Below are 16,901 nucleotides of genomic sequence, written 5' to 3'. Positions count from 1 at the left end.
TTGTCGGATTATTTCCTTTGTTTGTGAGATTTATGGATCTAAGGGTTTTACAATATGCGGTCGGCAATGCTGGAGGCGGCGCTTTGTCGAAGAAAAAACATACTATGATATTTTTGAGTCGCAGTACGTATTAGTGCCGACATGGGCAAAGTGTGGCCCGCGACCAAATCTGACCAGTTGTGTCTTTAATCTGGTCTGGTAGGGGTTTGCATTAAGTAGAGTCAATTAAAAAAATGTTCATACTAATTTATTGGCATATTTTTTTGCTTTTTGGTTACAGTATTTCAAAAATAATCAAACGCGTTACACACAGACATTTCTTACCATTACTCAAACTACTCCGCTGGTCGTGCCTGCGTCTTCGTCTCCACCCGTTGGTTGTATCGATGGTAATGAGCATCAAGCAAGCAAACATGACCAGAAAGGCTGCTTTATTCATCGTGTTGGTTCTCTAACAAAACATTTAGCTTTAATGGGTGGGAAGAATTCGCTACGTACATGCGGATTTCGACGAAATGTCCAAGCATTTCCTTGTAATTTATCCTGAAGTCAGTTCGAAAACTGCTTGGGGAGGTTTGGTTCAGATGAATTGTGTCTTGTTTCCTTTCATCTGCAGCCTGTGTTGAGAAGTTTTACGCAAATCATTTCGGGGATCAATTGACTGTGCATTTTTGTACTTGTTTACACCTCACCTTGCTAGAAAACAGATAAAATTATCTCACTTCTAATCATGTATGATAAGCGTAACATGTGCATGTTTGCAATACAGTTTAACTGTAAATCAAAAACGTGGAGTGGTCCCAAAATTCCAAGCTACGTTGGACAATTCCACCCCTGTAGGGTTGAGGTGGAAAACTCCACGCTTGAGGTTTAACACCTCCAGTGGTGATAATTTCCACCACTAGCCTGCGTTTATCCACCCACTGCTACCTAACTACTTTTTGTGTTACACCCTTGCGTGGTCTTTTCCACTCCTACAGAACTGCACAAATATAGCAATGCAAATGTATTACAGAACAAGAAATGAAAGAAACAATCACTGTAAATGAAATATTTGTTCAAAATTAGACTCTTTATTGGTGAAGTTTTATAAAAATGTTGATATAGCTAGCATATTTATCAGAAGCAATGTTTCCTACACAAAACAGAAATCACTGCAGCTCAACACATCTGATATGAGGACGTCACTGCCTGGTGTAGCTGCTGTCACGTGATGTGGCTCTGACGAGTTGTTATGTTTTGCCCGTTTTGTTGCCTGTCTACCTCAGCGCTCTCTTGGTTGCAGCTCATTCTCAAATTCCACTGATGTTGGACATGGTCAGCCCATACAAAATGCATGGAGATTTTGTATTTCGTTTTGACTTTTATTTTGAAAAACGTCAGACGCAGTCGTGAACGAAACGTTTGCACATAATGTATAGCAGCAAGTTAGATTTGGCTTTTTCATTTAAATTAATTCTTCCCATATATGCAAATAAGCAAATTACTGGATAACAACATGGGCATAGATAGTAAATGGTTATTTACAATCAAGTCAGGGTTGTATCAGGTTAACTGTAGCGAGTAATTGTTTAACTCTTGCTCACGTTATAAATCGGCCACTAGGTTTGTTTAGTTTAGTACGAATTTTGGCCTAGTGCTTGCCAAAACCTTTGATGGTGTTCTAACCATTTGCTCATCTTATTGATCATGGTTTTGGTGTTTATTCCTTGGGAATAAAGTGGTTTGTTTTATTGTTTTTGTCTATGATCAACCGAAAAGGTAAGACAGTTAAGTCACGTTGGAATGCATGTTTGACCATTGCGGCTAACTTCCGGTGACGTGCGGCTGCCGTGTGGCTAACTTGAGGCTGACGTATATCTACGTCAAAAGCGATCCCTGTGATGATAACGTGATCGGCGCGTGTCTAGGCGGCATATTGCGACCACTGAAGCATTATGTGGCTTGAGTGGCTTTTTACAGCGGGTGACATGACAAATCAAGGGCAAAGGAGTTCGGTATTGCAACAATTGACGAAGCTGTTTGTCCTAACACAGGTTTGTGGTGTTCTTTGTTGTAATTAAGCTGAGGTTATATTATGCAAATCCCCGCACAACGCAAATGTCGCCTGTACAGCAAGCAAGACATTCGTCGCGATACGTGTGCATATTGCAGCACCTGTAAAGTTAACTTATGCGCTGGTAAATATTTTGCGTTGTATCATAGTCAAACAAATGTTGAAGTGTTGTTGTATTGGCAACGATGTACATAATACAAGCATTCGTTTCATAGTGTTCCTTTATTGAGAATTTTGTGGCCTTGTGGCAGATAAGACACTGCAGTTATACGCAATAAACAATCAATAAAAGGTTGCACAGAGCAATTCATTGCGTAAGTGTGAGCCGCAATAAAAGTACCAAAATTTTTTGGATAATCTGTAAATTATTGTTACGTGTTTTGATTACATTCTTCGTTTCGTGACTAATCTATCGATTTTTTTGATTTATGAAAAGTTCACACTTTCGGCCTCAAAAAGAAAATAAAGTTTGTGTTTAGCAATTATCAAATGCTAGCACAGTTAAGAAAAATCTGTTTGTCAGATGGAAAAAAACGTCTGAAAACATTTCGTGTAATTGGGCTGACTTCAACGATATATATATGCTTCCAAAAACAATGTTTTTCTGGAAAAAACGTTGCAACGTTTTTTAGTGCTTTATTTTGGAGCTAGTTTGAAGCAGTTAACGATGGATTCTTCCCTATTTCCTTTCTTAGAGCATGTCTTTCGTGCAACAAACATAGCGGCCCACAGTGCTGCTCAAGATCATTTTGTAACTTTCCTTACTTCATTGTTCAATCACAACTAAATAGCAAGCACGGTTTACTTCAGTCACGTGTTTACCTGAATCGATGACTTTTATGGTTTTATCGTTGTCAGTTGTTCTTCTAAATTTTACTGTTTATTAGCGTAGTTGTTTTGGGGCAAAGTACAAATTGTTTAAATAAATGTGATTTGGCAATTTACTTAATACGTTAAACGCAACTGCGCACCGGATGATTTTGCTAGGCCCCGAGAACTTGGTTTCCATCGTTCGTATACTGTGTGTTAAGTTAGAAAGTAAAGTTTGGAGAAAAATTTACAAGTCGGGCAAACGTTCCAATGTTTTCCAATAGATAATTGGGGTTATTTGCATTGGTGTAAAACTATACATCAACTGGCGTAAAATGTTGTCATTGTCTGCCTAAATACCAGTAAAATCCATATACATACTCATCACATCAGGCACAGTACCAAAGTTTAAGATATATTTATTGTTCTTTGAAAATGTGATGTTGGTTTCCTGTGTACATGGAAATTTTCCGAGTTTTGATGTTTATCTGCATAACAAAGGGATGACGGTTACTCCAATTTACTGCATGGTGGATTGCAAAATTACTTTAATCAATATTTTATGCTAATATTTATTTATTTTCTTTTTCAACAATTTATTCGTCACTAACATGTTTTCATTTTTCCGCATGCTCGTTTCGCTCATCATCAAGCATGTCCGCCAACTCCTCCAGTTGCATTAATGCTAAAAAGACAAATAAAAATATTTTAAAATAATTATAACTGGTTAGAAACAAATGATACATAAAGTTGTGGCGACCTCATTGGTTTGTGTTGCTAAAAACTATGTACATCGAAGCGTGCAGCTTGTCTTTTTGCATATATTGCTTATTTTTTATAAACGACATGAAATAAAAGCTATCGTTTTGCAACATCAGTTGCAATGATCGTTCCCAAGAGTCTCGCTTGTTTTGTTTACGAAACATACAGCGGTGGAATTGAGTAATTAATGAAAGGAAATCGACTTTTCACGCTTGCAACAGTTGGTTTTTACATACTCCGTTACCACAAATATAATTAAAGTTTTGTGTTGTTGTAATTCACGAGGTTTCTATTTTTAACCAGTAGAAATTGACTTCTTACCAGCATCGCGCACTGGCTTCTGGTCGCTACCTCTTCGTCTTCTCCACCCGTTCGTTGTATCGATGCTGAAGAGCATCAAGCAAGCAAGCATAACGACAAGACACACTTTATTCATTTTATGTCAGTTATTGTTAAAAGTTAGCTGGAAAAAGACAAAATACATGCAGAAATTCGTATATTCTTTTTCCCACTGTCGTTTTCCGTTCCACTGCTGCGACCGAAGACAAGTGCAAAACTTCGCCCAAGCACCATGGATAATATACAATGTGAAGGAAACAGGTCGTTTGTTTCTTGCCGTCTTTTCCTGGTAAATGGCTGTGTTCTTTCGGCGAGATTGATAGCTTTTGTAGTTTTTCAATCAAAACTGGAGAAAATATTTTGTTTCAACAACTTTTTTAGTTTAGCAGAGAACGGTAAGGGAAAAGTTTCACTTCCAAAAATACATTCAGACGTAAAATAGTCAGCTGCACTGACGAGACCTGTAGGGCAGTGTTTGCAATTGGCTGGTTTTCGACCACAAACAATTACATTTGGCCCAAAGGCGTTCAACTCGAAAAAGAATTAATATGAGTATTGTTCTCATGTTTGATATTCTGGTTTTGTTTCCATTTCCAACTTTATAAGACAAAAACATTTGCTCGCAAGGAATTTGTTGTGAAAAACATTTCGTAGAAAAGAGTTGTCTTCCAAGAGATGGATTGTTTGTTTCGCAGAACGACGCGTTTTTCTTCCCTTTCTTTTCCGATTATTTGTCGGATTATTTCCTTTGTTTGTGAGATTTATGGATCTACGGGTTTTACAATATGCCGTCGGCAATGCTGGAGGCGGCGCTTTGTCGAAGAAAAAACACACTATGATATTTTTGAGTCGCAGTACGTATTAGTGCAGACATGGGCAAAGTGTGGCCCGCGACCAAATCTGGCCAGTTGTGTCTTTAATCTGGTCTGGTAGGGGTTTGCATTAAGTAGAGTCAATTAACAAAATGTTCATGCTAATTTAATGGCATATTTTTTTTCTTTTTAGTTACAGCATTTCAAAAATAATCAAACGCGTTGCATACAGACATTTCTTAAAATTACTCAAACTACTTTGCTGGTCGTGCCTGCGTCTTCGTCTCCACCCGTTGGTTGTATCGATGGTAATGAGCATCAATCATGCAAACATGACCAGAAAGGCTGCTTTATTCATCGTGTTGGTTCTCTAACAAAACATTTAGCTTTAATGGGTGGGAAGAATTCTCTACGTATATGCGGATTTTAGTCCAAGCATTTCCTTGTAATTTATCCTGAAGTCAGTTCGAAAAACTGCTTGGGGAGGTTTGGTTCAGATGAATTGTGTCTTGTTTCCTTTCTTCTGGAGCATGCGTTGAGAACTTGTACGCCTTATAAGGGCCGCATGCGGCTTGCAAATCATTTCGGGGATCAATTGACTGTGCATTTTTGTACTTGTTTACACCTCACGTTGGTGAAAAACAGATAAAATTATCTCACTTCTAATCATGTATGATAAGCGTACCATGTGCATGTTTGGAACTCCACGCTTGAGGTTTAACACCTCCAGTGGTGGTAATTTCCACCACTAGCGTGCGTTTACCCACCCACTGCTACCTAAATATTTTTCATGTTACACCCTTGCGTGGTCTTTTCCACTCCTACAAAACTGCACAAATATAGCAATGCAAATGTATTACAGAACAATAAATGAAAGAAACAATCACTGTAAATGAGATATTTGCTCAAAATTAGACTCTTTATTGGTGAAGTTTTATAAAAATGTTGATAGCTAGCATATTTATCAGAAGCAATGTTTCCTACACAAAACAGAAATGTTATAACAGTGGTTATAGATCTTGAAAAAAAAGAGTGATATTTTGATTGCATCATACTGTGGCAGCAAGAAGGTAAAGTTTTAGGAAAACAAAGATTAGCGATCAGCACATTCAAAGCATAAGAGAGTTCGCAACACAAATGTTGTCACCTTTACACAATATTTATATTTTGAAGGAGGTATTTGCATTACATGATGACTTCACAACAGTCTGATAAGGTGTTGTTGTTTTGCTTCAACCTGCAAAATTAAACATGATTTACATGAACTAACAACATTTGGAAAGAACCAGCTAAAAATATACTTTTGAAGCCTTTCCTCTGACGAAAAAGCACTTGTAACTACACAGTTAAAAGTTGGGTGTAGTGCATTATTTTTGGGAAATTAGTAGGAGTTGCAAATATTTTTTATAAGCAGGCACTTTGTCTATTTCACCAACATTAACAAAAACTATGTCAAGCAAGTGCATGACAATATTTTCTTAGGGAGCAGATTATAACAATGTTGGAAAACGACAAAATCAAAATATGTCACAAATGACTACACTTTATAAGCAAAGTGGAGCCAATAATATGAATTGTGTAAGCTGCAGACAGATGGCCACTGTTTCGACCTAAAAGGTCTTATCAAGTGCAGCTGGTGTGACTTTCAGACCACAAAGTGGAAGTCTTTGATTGGCCGTTTGGTCAGCAAAGTCGTCTGAAAGTCACACCAGCTGCACTGATGAGACCTTTTAGGTCGAAACAGTGGCCATCTATCTGCAGCTTACATGACTACACCTTAGTTTGATGGTAGTAATTTTTGCTGTTGTTTGAAAAAGCTTTCCGGACCAATTTGGGTTGCTTAAGGAAAGAACGAGAAACATAATTTTAATGTAAAACAGATTAAAATAACACAAAAAATATGCTTTACCTTACCTCACTGTTAATATGCACGAAGGAAGTTTTTCATCCAACAAAAGTGACAATTGCTTTATTATTCCATACAGCTCCTACAAAATACCGACATATAAGTTGAACAAACCTTATGTAGTGTATCAAAATTGTCATGAAGAAGAAAAAAGTTTTGGTTGAGCAACTTTTTCAGCCTGTCACTAACGATTTATCAATATTTGTAATAACATTGAAAATAACAAACATTTTTAGCTTCTTAAGTGCAAAGATTTAAGAACTATGTACAATTTAGTATATAAACACAACAAAGAATAATAAAATGACTTACAACAGAAGAAAATTGCTGCACTGGAGATGTTTTTCTGTGTCATCAACTGTTAATCGGGCATATACAACATTTTTATTAATGCTATGATCATCCATGGACCCAAAGTAAAAGGATTAGGATCTGAAACCTAAAGAAAATCAAAAACCATATAATATGAAATAAAATCAGACTACAAACTGTTGTCAAATCAAAGATAATCACCTGTAAAGAGGTTGTCTGATTTTCTCTTGAGAATTCACTTCAATTTTTTTATTGCCATGATTTTAATTGTTTGCATGTCCGTCACACCAGACTGTGGCCTGGTGAGGTATGTTTGTGCACAGAATGAGCTGAAGACAAGAGATGAAGGTTAACTAAAAACAAAATTATAGATCAGCACAGTATGTCAGTCGCTACACTGCAAAAAATAATGGCTAACCCTCTAGCCATTTTGTAGGGCTTGGCTGATGTCAAGCCAAAAATGGCTGGAGTTGATCCAAAATTATTAGATGGCTTGTTACGATTTGTTTTTGACTCGATGATGAGCCAATTACTTGTGGAACTAAAAAATGTCATAAAATTGGCTCAATTTCAGGCACAATTCTTAGATATGGGGACATTTCAATGTAGATACAACTGCTTTTACTCTTGCAAACACTGGCAAATCCAGTTCATTGTTAATAAGAACAAAGCAGTTTTCTTTGAACTTCAAAGTGTTGATAGCGATCCATGAGTGTTGGTAAATCTTGTTTTGATGAATCCTGGGTATCCCTATTTCAATGTGAAGTAAATCCATTATGTCCTGTCTACATTGATGCTTTGGGCCAATTGTATAGTCTTTGTGCAACAAGAAGTCAGGCTGCATAAGTTCCATACAGAAATGTTGTTGATGCCTTTGAGCCATGTATTTTGCCACATTCTTGTAATTGGCAATATTTGCTAACTTTTTAAAGTATGAGTGTTTGGCTTCGTACCTCATCGACCAGTAGTGAATGCTCGGTCCAAGTTGCAATATACTAGAAGGAAAATGTAGAAGATAGTGTTGCTTAGGTATGATATTTTTATCTGGAAAACATGTTTTAAATGTGTGTAGATATTGTGCTATTGTCAACTTCATTGATAAAACAGTTTGTTCTGTAATAAATGGTGACATTAATGTGCTTGTAAGTTCCAACAGGTATTCATAGCATTCCCACACAGGGTCAGTCATAGTAATGGATGAGCTTAGAAAAATCGGCAGTAGTCTGAACAAAGTCCAATTTTGGGAAGCTGATTGCCTTAATGTCCCCCCCTTCATGATATGATGTGTTATAATTGGTGATGGTTTTGTTGGTCTATCCAGGTATGTATAATCAAAGTTTGTGATGCTTTCATTTAACTGGACAAACGTAATATCTTTGTGCTGCAAATAGTGTTGAAGTATAAGTTTGATCGTGTAAGGGATGCATCCTTCTAGCAGAATGTGCATCAAGTCATGAGGCGAGGAGTGGAAAATGTTAAAATAATTTACATCCAAAAGTGCAGCCCTTCTGTTGACTCAGATATGTTTTTACAGTGAACATTAATAAGAGTTTCTAAATCTCTGAGTGTAAACTGTGATTCATGAAACTTTGAATTCATGTCATCAAATGTGCAAAGACAAGTTCTGCATTTCTGATGAGCAAATCCAACACCTTCTTTGAAACCAGTCAACTGATGACATGCTAGGGTATCAGCCACTATCACTGCTAGCCCTCCTCTTACAATTTCCTGCTTGCCCCCAATTTCAAATTGAAACCCAGTGGATGAAAATGTATTTAGTTCCTCAACCAATATTTTAATTACAGAGTCAATTCCAATTTTTTTTATGTCTGTTGTTAAGGCCACAGCAAGCAAAAAAATTGCCTGAAGTTTAGATCTGTATATTTGTGGCAGATTTAAAACAGAGAAATAAAACAATCCAAGTTTATGTGTGGATGTTTTACTTCCAAGTGGATTGCATACTTCTACATCATCATAATATAAAGCCAAACGAAGAACTTTTGGGTTTGAAAAAAGTGTATTGGTTTTTGCAATATATCCATCATTAAAATCACTGTATACATTTTCCGGTTTAAAAAGATTCTGACAGTTTTCATTTATAACCTTCAAAAAATTTTGATTTTGAAGCAAAGTTTGAATAGTCCATCTCATGGGTATGTAGTATATATTATGTTTCTTACTGATGACATTCTGTTCAGATCCATGACCAACTTTACACACAGATTCTCCAACACATATCTCCATAGGGTTAAATAAGCCAAATTCTTTTTGAAAATATTGAGTTTGCTTGTATGCAGTGTTAAGACCACTGCAACAATCATACCAAGTGCTACTTTCTCGTTTTAATTTCTCCAAAATTTCTTCTGTACTTGTTTGTCCTCCTTCTTGTAGCATGGCTTCTAAAGCAGTACAGGAGGATGTTAAAGCTTCCTTTAAGATTCCACAAGTTCTCTCCAAAAGATCATTTATTGCCAACTGTGACAAAAATAGCTATAATAAGTGGGTAAAGAAAACAATGCTTGCTGCTATCACCTGAGTTAAGTTATGCTTTTCTTTTAAGTATAAAATGAAATTGGCTATATGTCTTTCAGGAGAGTTTTGTGGAGACTTTGGATTGGTCCAGTGGCAATTGTGTTCGTCGTCCTCATTATCTGTGGAAGCATACAACTCGTATAATTCTATTGCCAAATGCAGTATTGCAATACAAATGTGCCAACACAGGGCAATTATCATACAAACAACAAACACCCTGCGTTACGGGTCTAGTGTACTATTGTACGTACCTATCTTCTAAAAATCGGGGAACCCCCAAATTACGTCACAATGAAGGTGGGGTCAAGTTATGACGTCACACCAAAAATTACGTCATTGTGACGTCACTAACCGAAGATATGCAACGACGAAGTTTCTCGCCCACACACACATACGCGGTTCTCCTGCAGGCACATGAAGGTCGGCAAAAGGCACAACAGCAACGAAGAAATACATTTTTACGCTTCATTGATTACATAATGAAACAAACCTGTGAGAAACTTGAAATTGGGTACGATCAACCACAAGGGTGCGTAAACCAACATATGAAAAAATGAAAGTCGTGGTTAAGGCGCTTTAGCGCCGTTGGCGGTAAACAAGTCCCAAAGTATACATCCATACGTACCAATAAAGGAGACGTCACACAAACTTTAAATTTGGTACAAGGGTGACTACACCAACATACTAAAAAGTTAACTCGATACCACTTAATTGACCCTTTGTTTATTGACGACAAATATTTGTTTGTGACGTAACAATTACATTTAAAGTCGATTTTAATCCGTTCTCGAATATTATAAACAAGAGTCCCTCCTTGACAATCGAGCCCATTCTCAACACAATCCAACAAGTATTTCTCTCAAAAATCATCAAAACTTTAACCGACGTTAACACGCTTTTTAGCGACGTTGGCGGTAATAAGGTTCCATAGTGTACAATTGTACGTAACAATGAAAAAGACGTTGTATAAACTTGAAATTAAGCACAAACAACCAGAAGGGTTTCCACACCAACATACTAAAAAATTAACCCGATACCACTTTATTAACCTTCTCTAAATGAACGATAAACTTTTATTTGTGACGTAACAATTACATTTTAGGTCTATTTTATTCGGTTGTTGTATATTATAAATAAGAGCTCCTCCTTGACAATCGAGCCCATTTTCAACGGAATCCAACCAGTATTTCCTTCAGAAATCATCAAAACGTCAACCAAAGTCGACGCGCTTTGGCGCCGTTGGCGGTAATAAGGTTCCATAGTGTACAATTGTACGTAACCATGAAGGAGACATCGTACAAACTTGAAATTTGGTACAGACAACCACAAGGGTGTCTACACCAATATAGTAAAATCTTAACCCGATACCACTTTATTAACCCTCTCTTAATCGACGACAAAATAGTGTTTATGACGTAACAAACATATTTTAAGTCTATTTTAATCGGTTGTCGAATATGTAAAAGAAGAGCCCCTTCTTGACAATCGAGCCCATTCTCAACGGAATCCAACCAGTATTTCCTTCAGAAATTATCAAAACGTCAACCGAAGTCGACGCGCTTTGGCGACGTTGGCGGTAATAAGGTTCCATAGTGTACAATTGTACGTAACCATGAAGGAGACATCGTACAAACTTGAAATTTGGTACAGACAACCACAAGGGAGTCTACACCGACATACTAAACAATAAACCGGATACCACCTAATTAACCCTCTCTTAATCGACAACAAACTATTGTTTATGACGTAACAATTACATTTTAAGTCTATTTTAATCGATTGTCAAATATTTTAAAAACGAGCCCCTCCTTGACAATCGAGCCCATTCTCAACAAAAACCAACAAGTATTTCTCTCAAAAATCATCTAAACGTCAACCGAAGTCGACGAGCATTAGCGCCGTTGGCGGTAATAAGGTTCCATAGTGTACAATTGTACGTAACCATGAAGGAGACGTCGTACAAACTTGAAATTTGGCATAAACAACCACAAGGGATCCTACACCAACATACTAAAAAATTAATCCGATACCACTTTATTAACCATCTCTAAATCAACAATAAACTTTCATTTGTGACGTAACAATTACATTTTAGGTCTATTTTATTCGGTTGTTGTATATTATAAATAAGAGCTCCTCCTTGACAATCGAGCCCATTCTAAAGAAAAACCAACCAGTATTTTTCTCAAAAATCATCTAAACGTCAACCGAAGTCGACGCGCTTTGGCGCCGTTGGCGGCAAAAAGATCCCATAGTGTACAATTGTACGTAACCATGAAGGAGACATCGTACAAACTTGAAATTTGGTACAGACAACCACAAGGGTGTCTACACCAACATAGTAAAATCTTAACCCGATACCACTTTATTGACCCTCTCTTAATCGACGACAAACTAGTGTTTATGACGTAACAAACATATTTTAGGTCTATTTTAATCGGTTGTCGAATATGTAAAAGAAGAGCCCCTTCTTGACAATCGAGCCCATTCTCAACAAAAACCAACAAGTATTTGTTTCAAAAATCATTAAATCGTCAACCGACGTTAACACGCTTCAGCGACGTTTACGGTAATAAGGTTCCATAGTGTACAATTCTACGTACCCATGAAGGAGACATTGTACAAACTTGAAATTTGGTACAGACAACCACAAGGGAGTCTACACCGACATACTAAAAAATAAACCGGATACCACCTAATTAACCCTCTCTTAATCGACGACAAACTATTGTTTATGACGTAACAATTACATTTTAAGTCTATTTTAATCGATTGTCAAATATTTTGAAAACGAGCCCCTCCTTGACAAGGAAGCCCATTCTCAACAAAAACCAACAAGTATTTCTCTCAAAAATCATCTAAACGTCAACCGAAGTCGACGCGCATTAGCGCCGTTGGCGGTATTAAGATCCCATACTGTACAATTGTACGTAACCATGAAGGAGACATCGTACAAACTTGAAATTTGGTACAAACAACCACAAGGGTGTCTATACTAACATACTAAAAAATTAACCCGACACCGTTTTATTAACCTTCTCTAAATCAACAATAAACTTTCATTTGTGACGTAACAATTACATTTTAGGTCTATTTTATTCGGTTGTTGTATATTATAAATAAGAGCCCCTTCTTGACAATCGAGCCTATTCTAAAGAAAAACCAACCAGTATTTTTCTCAAAAATCATCTAAACGTCAACCGAAGTCGACGCGCTTTGGCGCCGTTGGCGGCAAAAAGATCCCATAGTGTACAATTGTACGTAACCATGAAGGAGACATCGTACAAACTTGAAATTTGGTACAGACAACCACAAGGGTGTCCACACCAATATAGTAAAATCGTAACCCGATACCACTGTATTAACCCTCTCTTAATCGACGACAAACTAGTGTTTTTGACGTAACAATTACATTTTAAATCGATTTTAATCCGTCCTTAAATTTTATCAAGAAGACCCCCTCCTTCACAATCGAGAGTACTTTTAATAAAATCCAACGAGTATATCTTTCAAAAATCATTAAAACGTCAACCGACGTTAACACGATTTAGCGACGTTGGCGGTAATAAGGTTCCCATAGTGTGGAATTGTACGTAACCATGAAGGAACAACCACAAGGGTGTCTACACCAACATAGTAAAATCTTAACCCGATACCACTTTATTAACCCTCTCTTAATGGACGACAAACTTTTGTTTGTGATGTAACAATTGCATGTACTTCTCTTCTGGCATAAAATAACGTACTGTATTTCTTCGGCGTTTCGTCTGCCATGCGGCGAGACTTCATCAGGTATAATGCAAAAAGTGAACTGCACTAAAACACGCAGGGACACAAAAGAAAAAAGGACACCTTGACACCGCTTGTCAAATCACGTGCTAGAGGCAAAAACGCCAAACATTGCAGGAGACACAACAGTTACAACAAATTATTATAAACTGTCGGAAAGAAAGCACATTGTTCTTTGTCGTTGACGCACCCACTATTTTTGTGGATGTGAAGCAACTCAAGAAACAGCCGCTTGGAGTGGTCCAACTCCTTCTCCAGAACTTGGGCTTTATCGAAGACAACTTCGTGTCGCAATGTCACCGCACGCTTGGACAACGCAGTCTTGCTGGCATCTTTCGATGCGACATCAACAATTACAGTTTACAACTGTTTTGATCGACTCTTAATTATTATCAAGAAGAACTCCTCTTTGACAATCGAACCTATTTCCGCACTGTAATATTTTTATGTTATTTGAGATTTTCCAACTGCACCCTTGAGGTAATCTCCATGCAGTCGTTAGGGTTTTTTGCAGCAGGACCCTTCGCCATTAGCCATATTTTACCTGCACGAGAGTTAGGTTTTTTGCAGCAGGCCCCTTCGCAATTAGCCATATTTTACCTGCACGAGAGTTAGGTTTTTTGCAGCAGGCCCCTTCGCAATTAGCCCTATTCTACCTGCGCACATGCGTCTTCCGCAACGGGAACGCCAGTCTATCTGAAAAACTACATTCGTATAAACTGTTAAAATGTACCACATTAATCACACTTACATTTACACTTGATATTTTGGATTAGTGCTGATGGCCAGCACCAAATCATGGAAATAGTGCGACTTCGGTCGCCTCTGACGCCACATGAATTCGTCCAGGTACGTCGGAATATAGTCCCGATGGACACCATTTTTTTGGCGTTACTGGCGTTTAGCCGCCGACAACAGGCTTTCTATGGTGTTAGTGTGGACGCCTTGTGACGTAACATACTGCACAGAGTGATTCACTGTTCTGTGAGTATATCCGATGTCTACAAATGCAAAAACACACGTTTAAAAAAACTACATCTACTGGTCACTTAAGTGAAGTTACTTCCTAAATTGTTATAGGCCCGCCACTCGTCGGACCAAATTTCTGTGCCGGGCAAAATGTGTCGGCGTATAACTGCCTCCAAGGTTACTTGGTCCCTCGAAGGAACCAATTCCATAAAACAGTCCCTGTCAAAATAGTTCTGTGCAAAATGCAATTAACACGCTTTTGAAAAAGTACTTGGTTTCCACATCAATGCCACCGAACACCCACTGCTGCGGAATCGGGCGAGCCTGGGCGTTCGAGCAAGGCTTTCTCTTAGCAACCAAGGACTCGTCGATGCTGACGACATGTCCTGGGCCTCCAATGATGCATGGATTCCGCAGAAGGTCCTCTGTGCATATCTGCATGATGCCAGTGTAAACCTTGTAAATAAGTATTAAACAACCTATTTAAATGGTAAAACCATCACCTCTCGGAGAAATCCACACCAATCAACAGAAATTTTGTTAGAGATTTCTGCCTCTTTCTCGATCGCCTCCTGACTCCGTCCCTCAGCCCAATAGTACAGAATTGTAAGCAGTTGAACCATGGACAGGTTGCTTCCTTCGAAGAACGATCCTGTCCGAACGGAGACTCGTTTTCGACATTCCTGCAAGCATGAAGGCAACTATAGGAAGTGTATGTTAACGCAACTTCTTCTGGGCATTTCCTAAATTTGGAGAAGACAACGGGAAATGCAAATCAACCCTAACCCTTACTTGGTCCGGGCATCTCCATATTATCCCATCTTTGCTTGCCCGTAGGCGTTGTTCCATCATCAGCGTACCACAGACACAAGAGTGACTGTTGGCCAACAGCCTGTACTGCCGCGCAAATTTAATCGCATCCTCCACATAAAGCAAAGCTCCGCAGAGCGATAGTTGCCGAGCATTTATGCCTACCAACGAATTCATGTTGAATTTGCAATAAAAACCACATGGCAGATTGCTCGCTATTTCATTGAAAGAATGAGAAAAAGTGTAGGGGATATTGCGAAACAAAGGCCATTATCAACGTCCTTATAATGAAGTTGATATTACCAAACAAGGTAATAGTTTCAACTTATGGTTTGGCCAAATAAGGTAAGGTAAAAAGCCATGCTGTGGCATTTTCATAACGCAGTAAATACTGATATGTACAAGTTTACAGGCAGTTTACCAAAAACTGGCTTGATACACCCAGGAATCCGTTGCAATGAACAATGTTTAAATATTATTTGCTGTATCTGCCTTCAAATGACTTGAAATTTTCAACAAGTTAACTACAATGCAGATGGAGATGACCTGTGAAAACAGTTTTTGTTTAAGTCTTGTCGTTTTTCAAATATTGAAACACACAGTTACCATCGTAGCGCATTTTGCGCGCGGAAGGCGCGTTGGCCGTGCCCTCTGCAAAAAGTTGATGCACGGCTGTCATTTGCTGTATCTGCCTTCAAATGACTTGAAATTTTCAACAAGTTAACTACAATGCAGACGGAGATGACCTGTGAAAACAGTTTTTGTTTAAGTCTTGTCGTTTTTCAAATATTGAAACACACAGTTACCATCGTAGCGCATTTTGCGCGCGGAAGGCGCGTTGGTCGTGCCCTCTGCAAAAAGTTGATGCACGGCTGTCATTTGCTGTATCTGCCTTCAAATGACTTGAAATTTTCAACAAGTTAACTACAATGCAGACGGAGATGACCTGTGAAAACAGTTTTTGTTTAAGTCTTGTCGTTTCGGCGCTAATGCGCGTCGACTTCGGTTGACGTTTAGATGATTTTTGAGAGAAATACTTGTTGGTTTTTGTTGAGAATGGGCTTCCTTGTCAAGGAGGGGCTCGTTTTCAAAATATTTGACAATCGATTAAAATAGATTTAAAATGTAATTGTTACGTCATAAACAATAGTTTGTCGTCGATTAAGAGAGGGTTAATTAGGTGGTATCCGGTTTATTTTTTAGTATGTCGGTGTAGACTCCCTTGTGGTTGTCTGTACCAAATTTCAAGTTTGTACAATGTCTCCTTCATGGTTACGTACAATTGTACACTATGGGATCTTTTTGCCGCCAACGGCGCCAAAGCGCGTCGACTTCGGTTGACGTTTAGATAATTTTTGAGAAAAATACTGGTTGGTTTTTGTTGAGAATGGGCTCGATTGTCAAGAAGGGGCTCTTCTTTTACATATTCGACAACCGATCAAAATAGACCTAAAATATGTTTGTTACGTCATAAACACTAGTTTGTCGTCGATTAAGAGAGGGTTAATAAAGTGGTATCGGGTTAAGATTTTACTATGTTGGTGTAGACACCCTTGTGGTTGTCTGTACCAAATTTCAAGTTTGTACGATGTCTCCTTCATGGTTACGTACAATTGTACACTATGGGATCTTTTTGCCGCCAACGGCGCCAAAGCGCGTCGACTTCGGTTGACGTTTAGATGATTTTTGAGAAAAATACTGGTTGGTTTTTCTTTAGAATGGGCTCGATTGTCAAGAAGGGGCTCTTATTTATAATATACAACAACCGAATAAAATAGACCTAAAATGTAATTGTTACGTCACA

The 16,901-nt window shown here is 38.1% G+C and overlaps 2 protein-coding genes and 1 long non-coding RNA gene across 5 annotated transcripts; all 3 read right to left on the bottom strand.

Annotated features, from left to right (window-relative positions):
- Positions 1-3,236: 3,236 nt before the first annotated feature.
- LOC145895391 (uncharacterized) lies at positions 3,237-4,151 on the bottom strand. The gene is made up of 3 exons (XR_014401626.1): positions 3,950-4,151; positions 3,478-3,551; positions 3,237-3,354 (listed from the first exon to the last, which is right to left on the bottom strand). It is a non-coding gene; the product is annotated as an uncharacterized LOC145895391 (long non-coding RNA).
- A 1,550-nt stretch (positions 4,152-5,701) lies between these two features.
- On the bottom strand, positions 5,702-9,938 carry LOC145894681 (uncharacterized). 3 transcript variants are annotated; one of them, XM_082983316.1, is made up of 7 exons: positions 9,781-9,938; positions 9,530-9,648; positions 7,416-9,472; positions 7,199-7,350; positions 6,998-7,124; positions 6,694-6,767; positions 5,702-6,016 (listed from the first exon to the last, which is right to left on the bottom strand). In XM_082983316.1, the coding sequence occupies exon 3, from the start codon at positions 9,389-9,391 to the stop codon at positions 8,483-8,485; it is 909 nt and encodes a 302-aa protein (XP_082839442.1). In that variant the 5' UTR covers positions 9,392-9,472; positions 9,530-9,648; positions 9,781-9,938; the 3' UTR covers positions 5,702-6,016; positions 6,694-6,767; positions 6,998-7,124; positions 7,199-7,350; positions 7,416-8,482. The 3 variants fall into 3 exon arrangements, with proteins under 3 accessions (XP_082839442.1, XP_082839443.1, XP_082839441.1); XM_082983317.1 differs by having other exon boundaries at positions 6,689-6,767; positions 7,199-9,472; XM_082983315.1 differs by having other exon boundaries at positions 7,199-9,472.
- A 4,271-nt stretch (positions 9,939-14,209) lies between these two features.
- LOC145895832 (uncharacterized) lies at positions 14,210-15,274 on the bottom strand. The gene is made up of 5 exons (XM_082984612.1): positions 15,080-15,274; positions 14,791-14,970; positions 14,559-14,743; positions 14,382-14,506; positions 14,210-14,319 (listed from the first exon to the last, which is right to left on the bottom strand). The coding sequence occupies exons 1-5, from the start codon at positions 15,272-15,274 to the stop codon at positions 14,210-14,212; spliced, it is 795 nt and encodes a 264-aa protein (XP_082840738.1).
- Between the last annotated feature and the right edge of the window lie 1,627 nt (positions 15,275-16,901).

This window comes from Ascidia mentula, chromosome 3 (assembly GCF_947561715.1).
Source record: "Ascidia mentula chromosome 3, kaAscMent1.1, whole genome shotgun sequence".
Taxonomy (NCBI): domain Eukaryota; kingdom Metazoa; phylum Chordata; class Ascidiacea; order Phlebobranchia; family Ascidiidae; genus Ascidia; species Ascidia mentula.
Note: the sequence above shows the minus strand (reverse complement) of the source record. Positions and strands in the feature narration are given on the sequence as shown.

What these genes read in the sequence shown, in the direction of transcription:
- LOC145894681 (XM_082983317.1), bottom strand. Translation starts at nt 9,391, where the DNA reads ATGCTACAAGAAGGAGGACAAACAAGTACAGAAGAAATTTTGGAGAAA.
- LOC145895832 (XM_082984612.1), bottom strand. Translation starts at nt 15,274, where the DNA reads ATGAATTCGTTGGTAGGCATAAATGCTCGGCAACTATCGCTCTGCGGA. An exon ending in GGTGTGGATTTCTCCGAGAG is followed by an intron (nt 14,744 to 14,790) that starts GTGATGGTTTTA and finishes CTTATTTACAAG; the next exon opens with GTTTACACTGGCATCATGCA. An exon ending in GGCATTGATGTGGAAACCAA is followed by an intron (nt 14,507 to 14,558) that starts GTACTTTTTCAA and finishes CTATTTTGACAG; the next exon opens with GGACTGTTTTATGGAATTGG.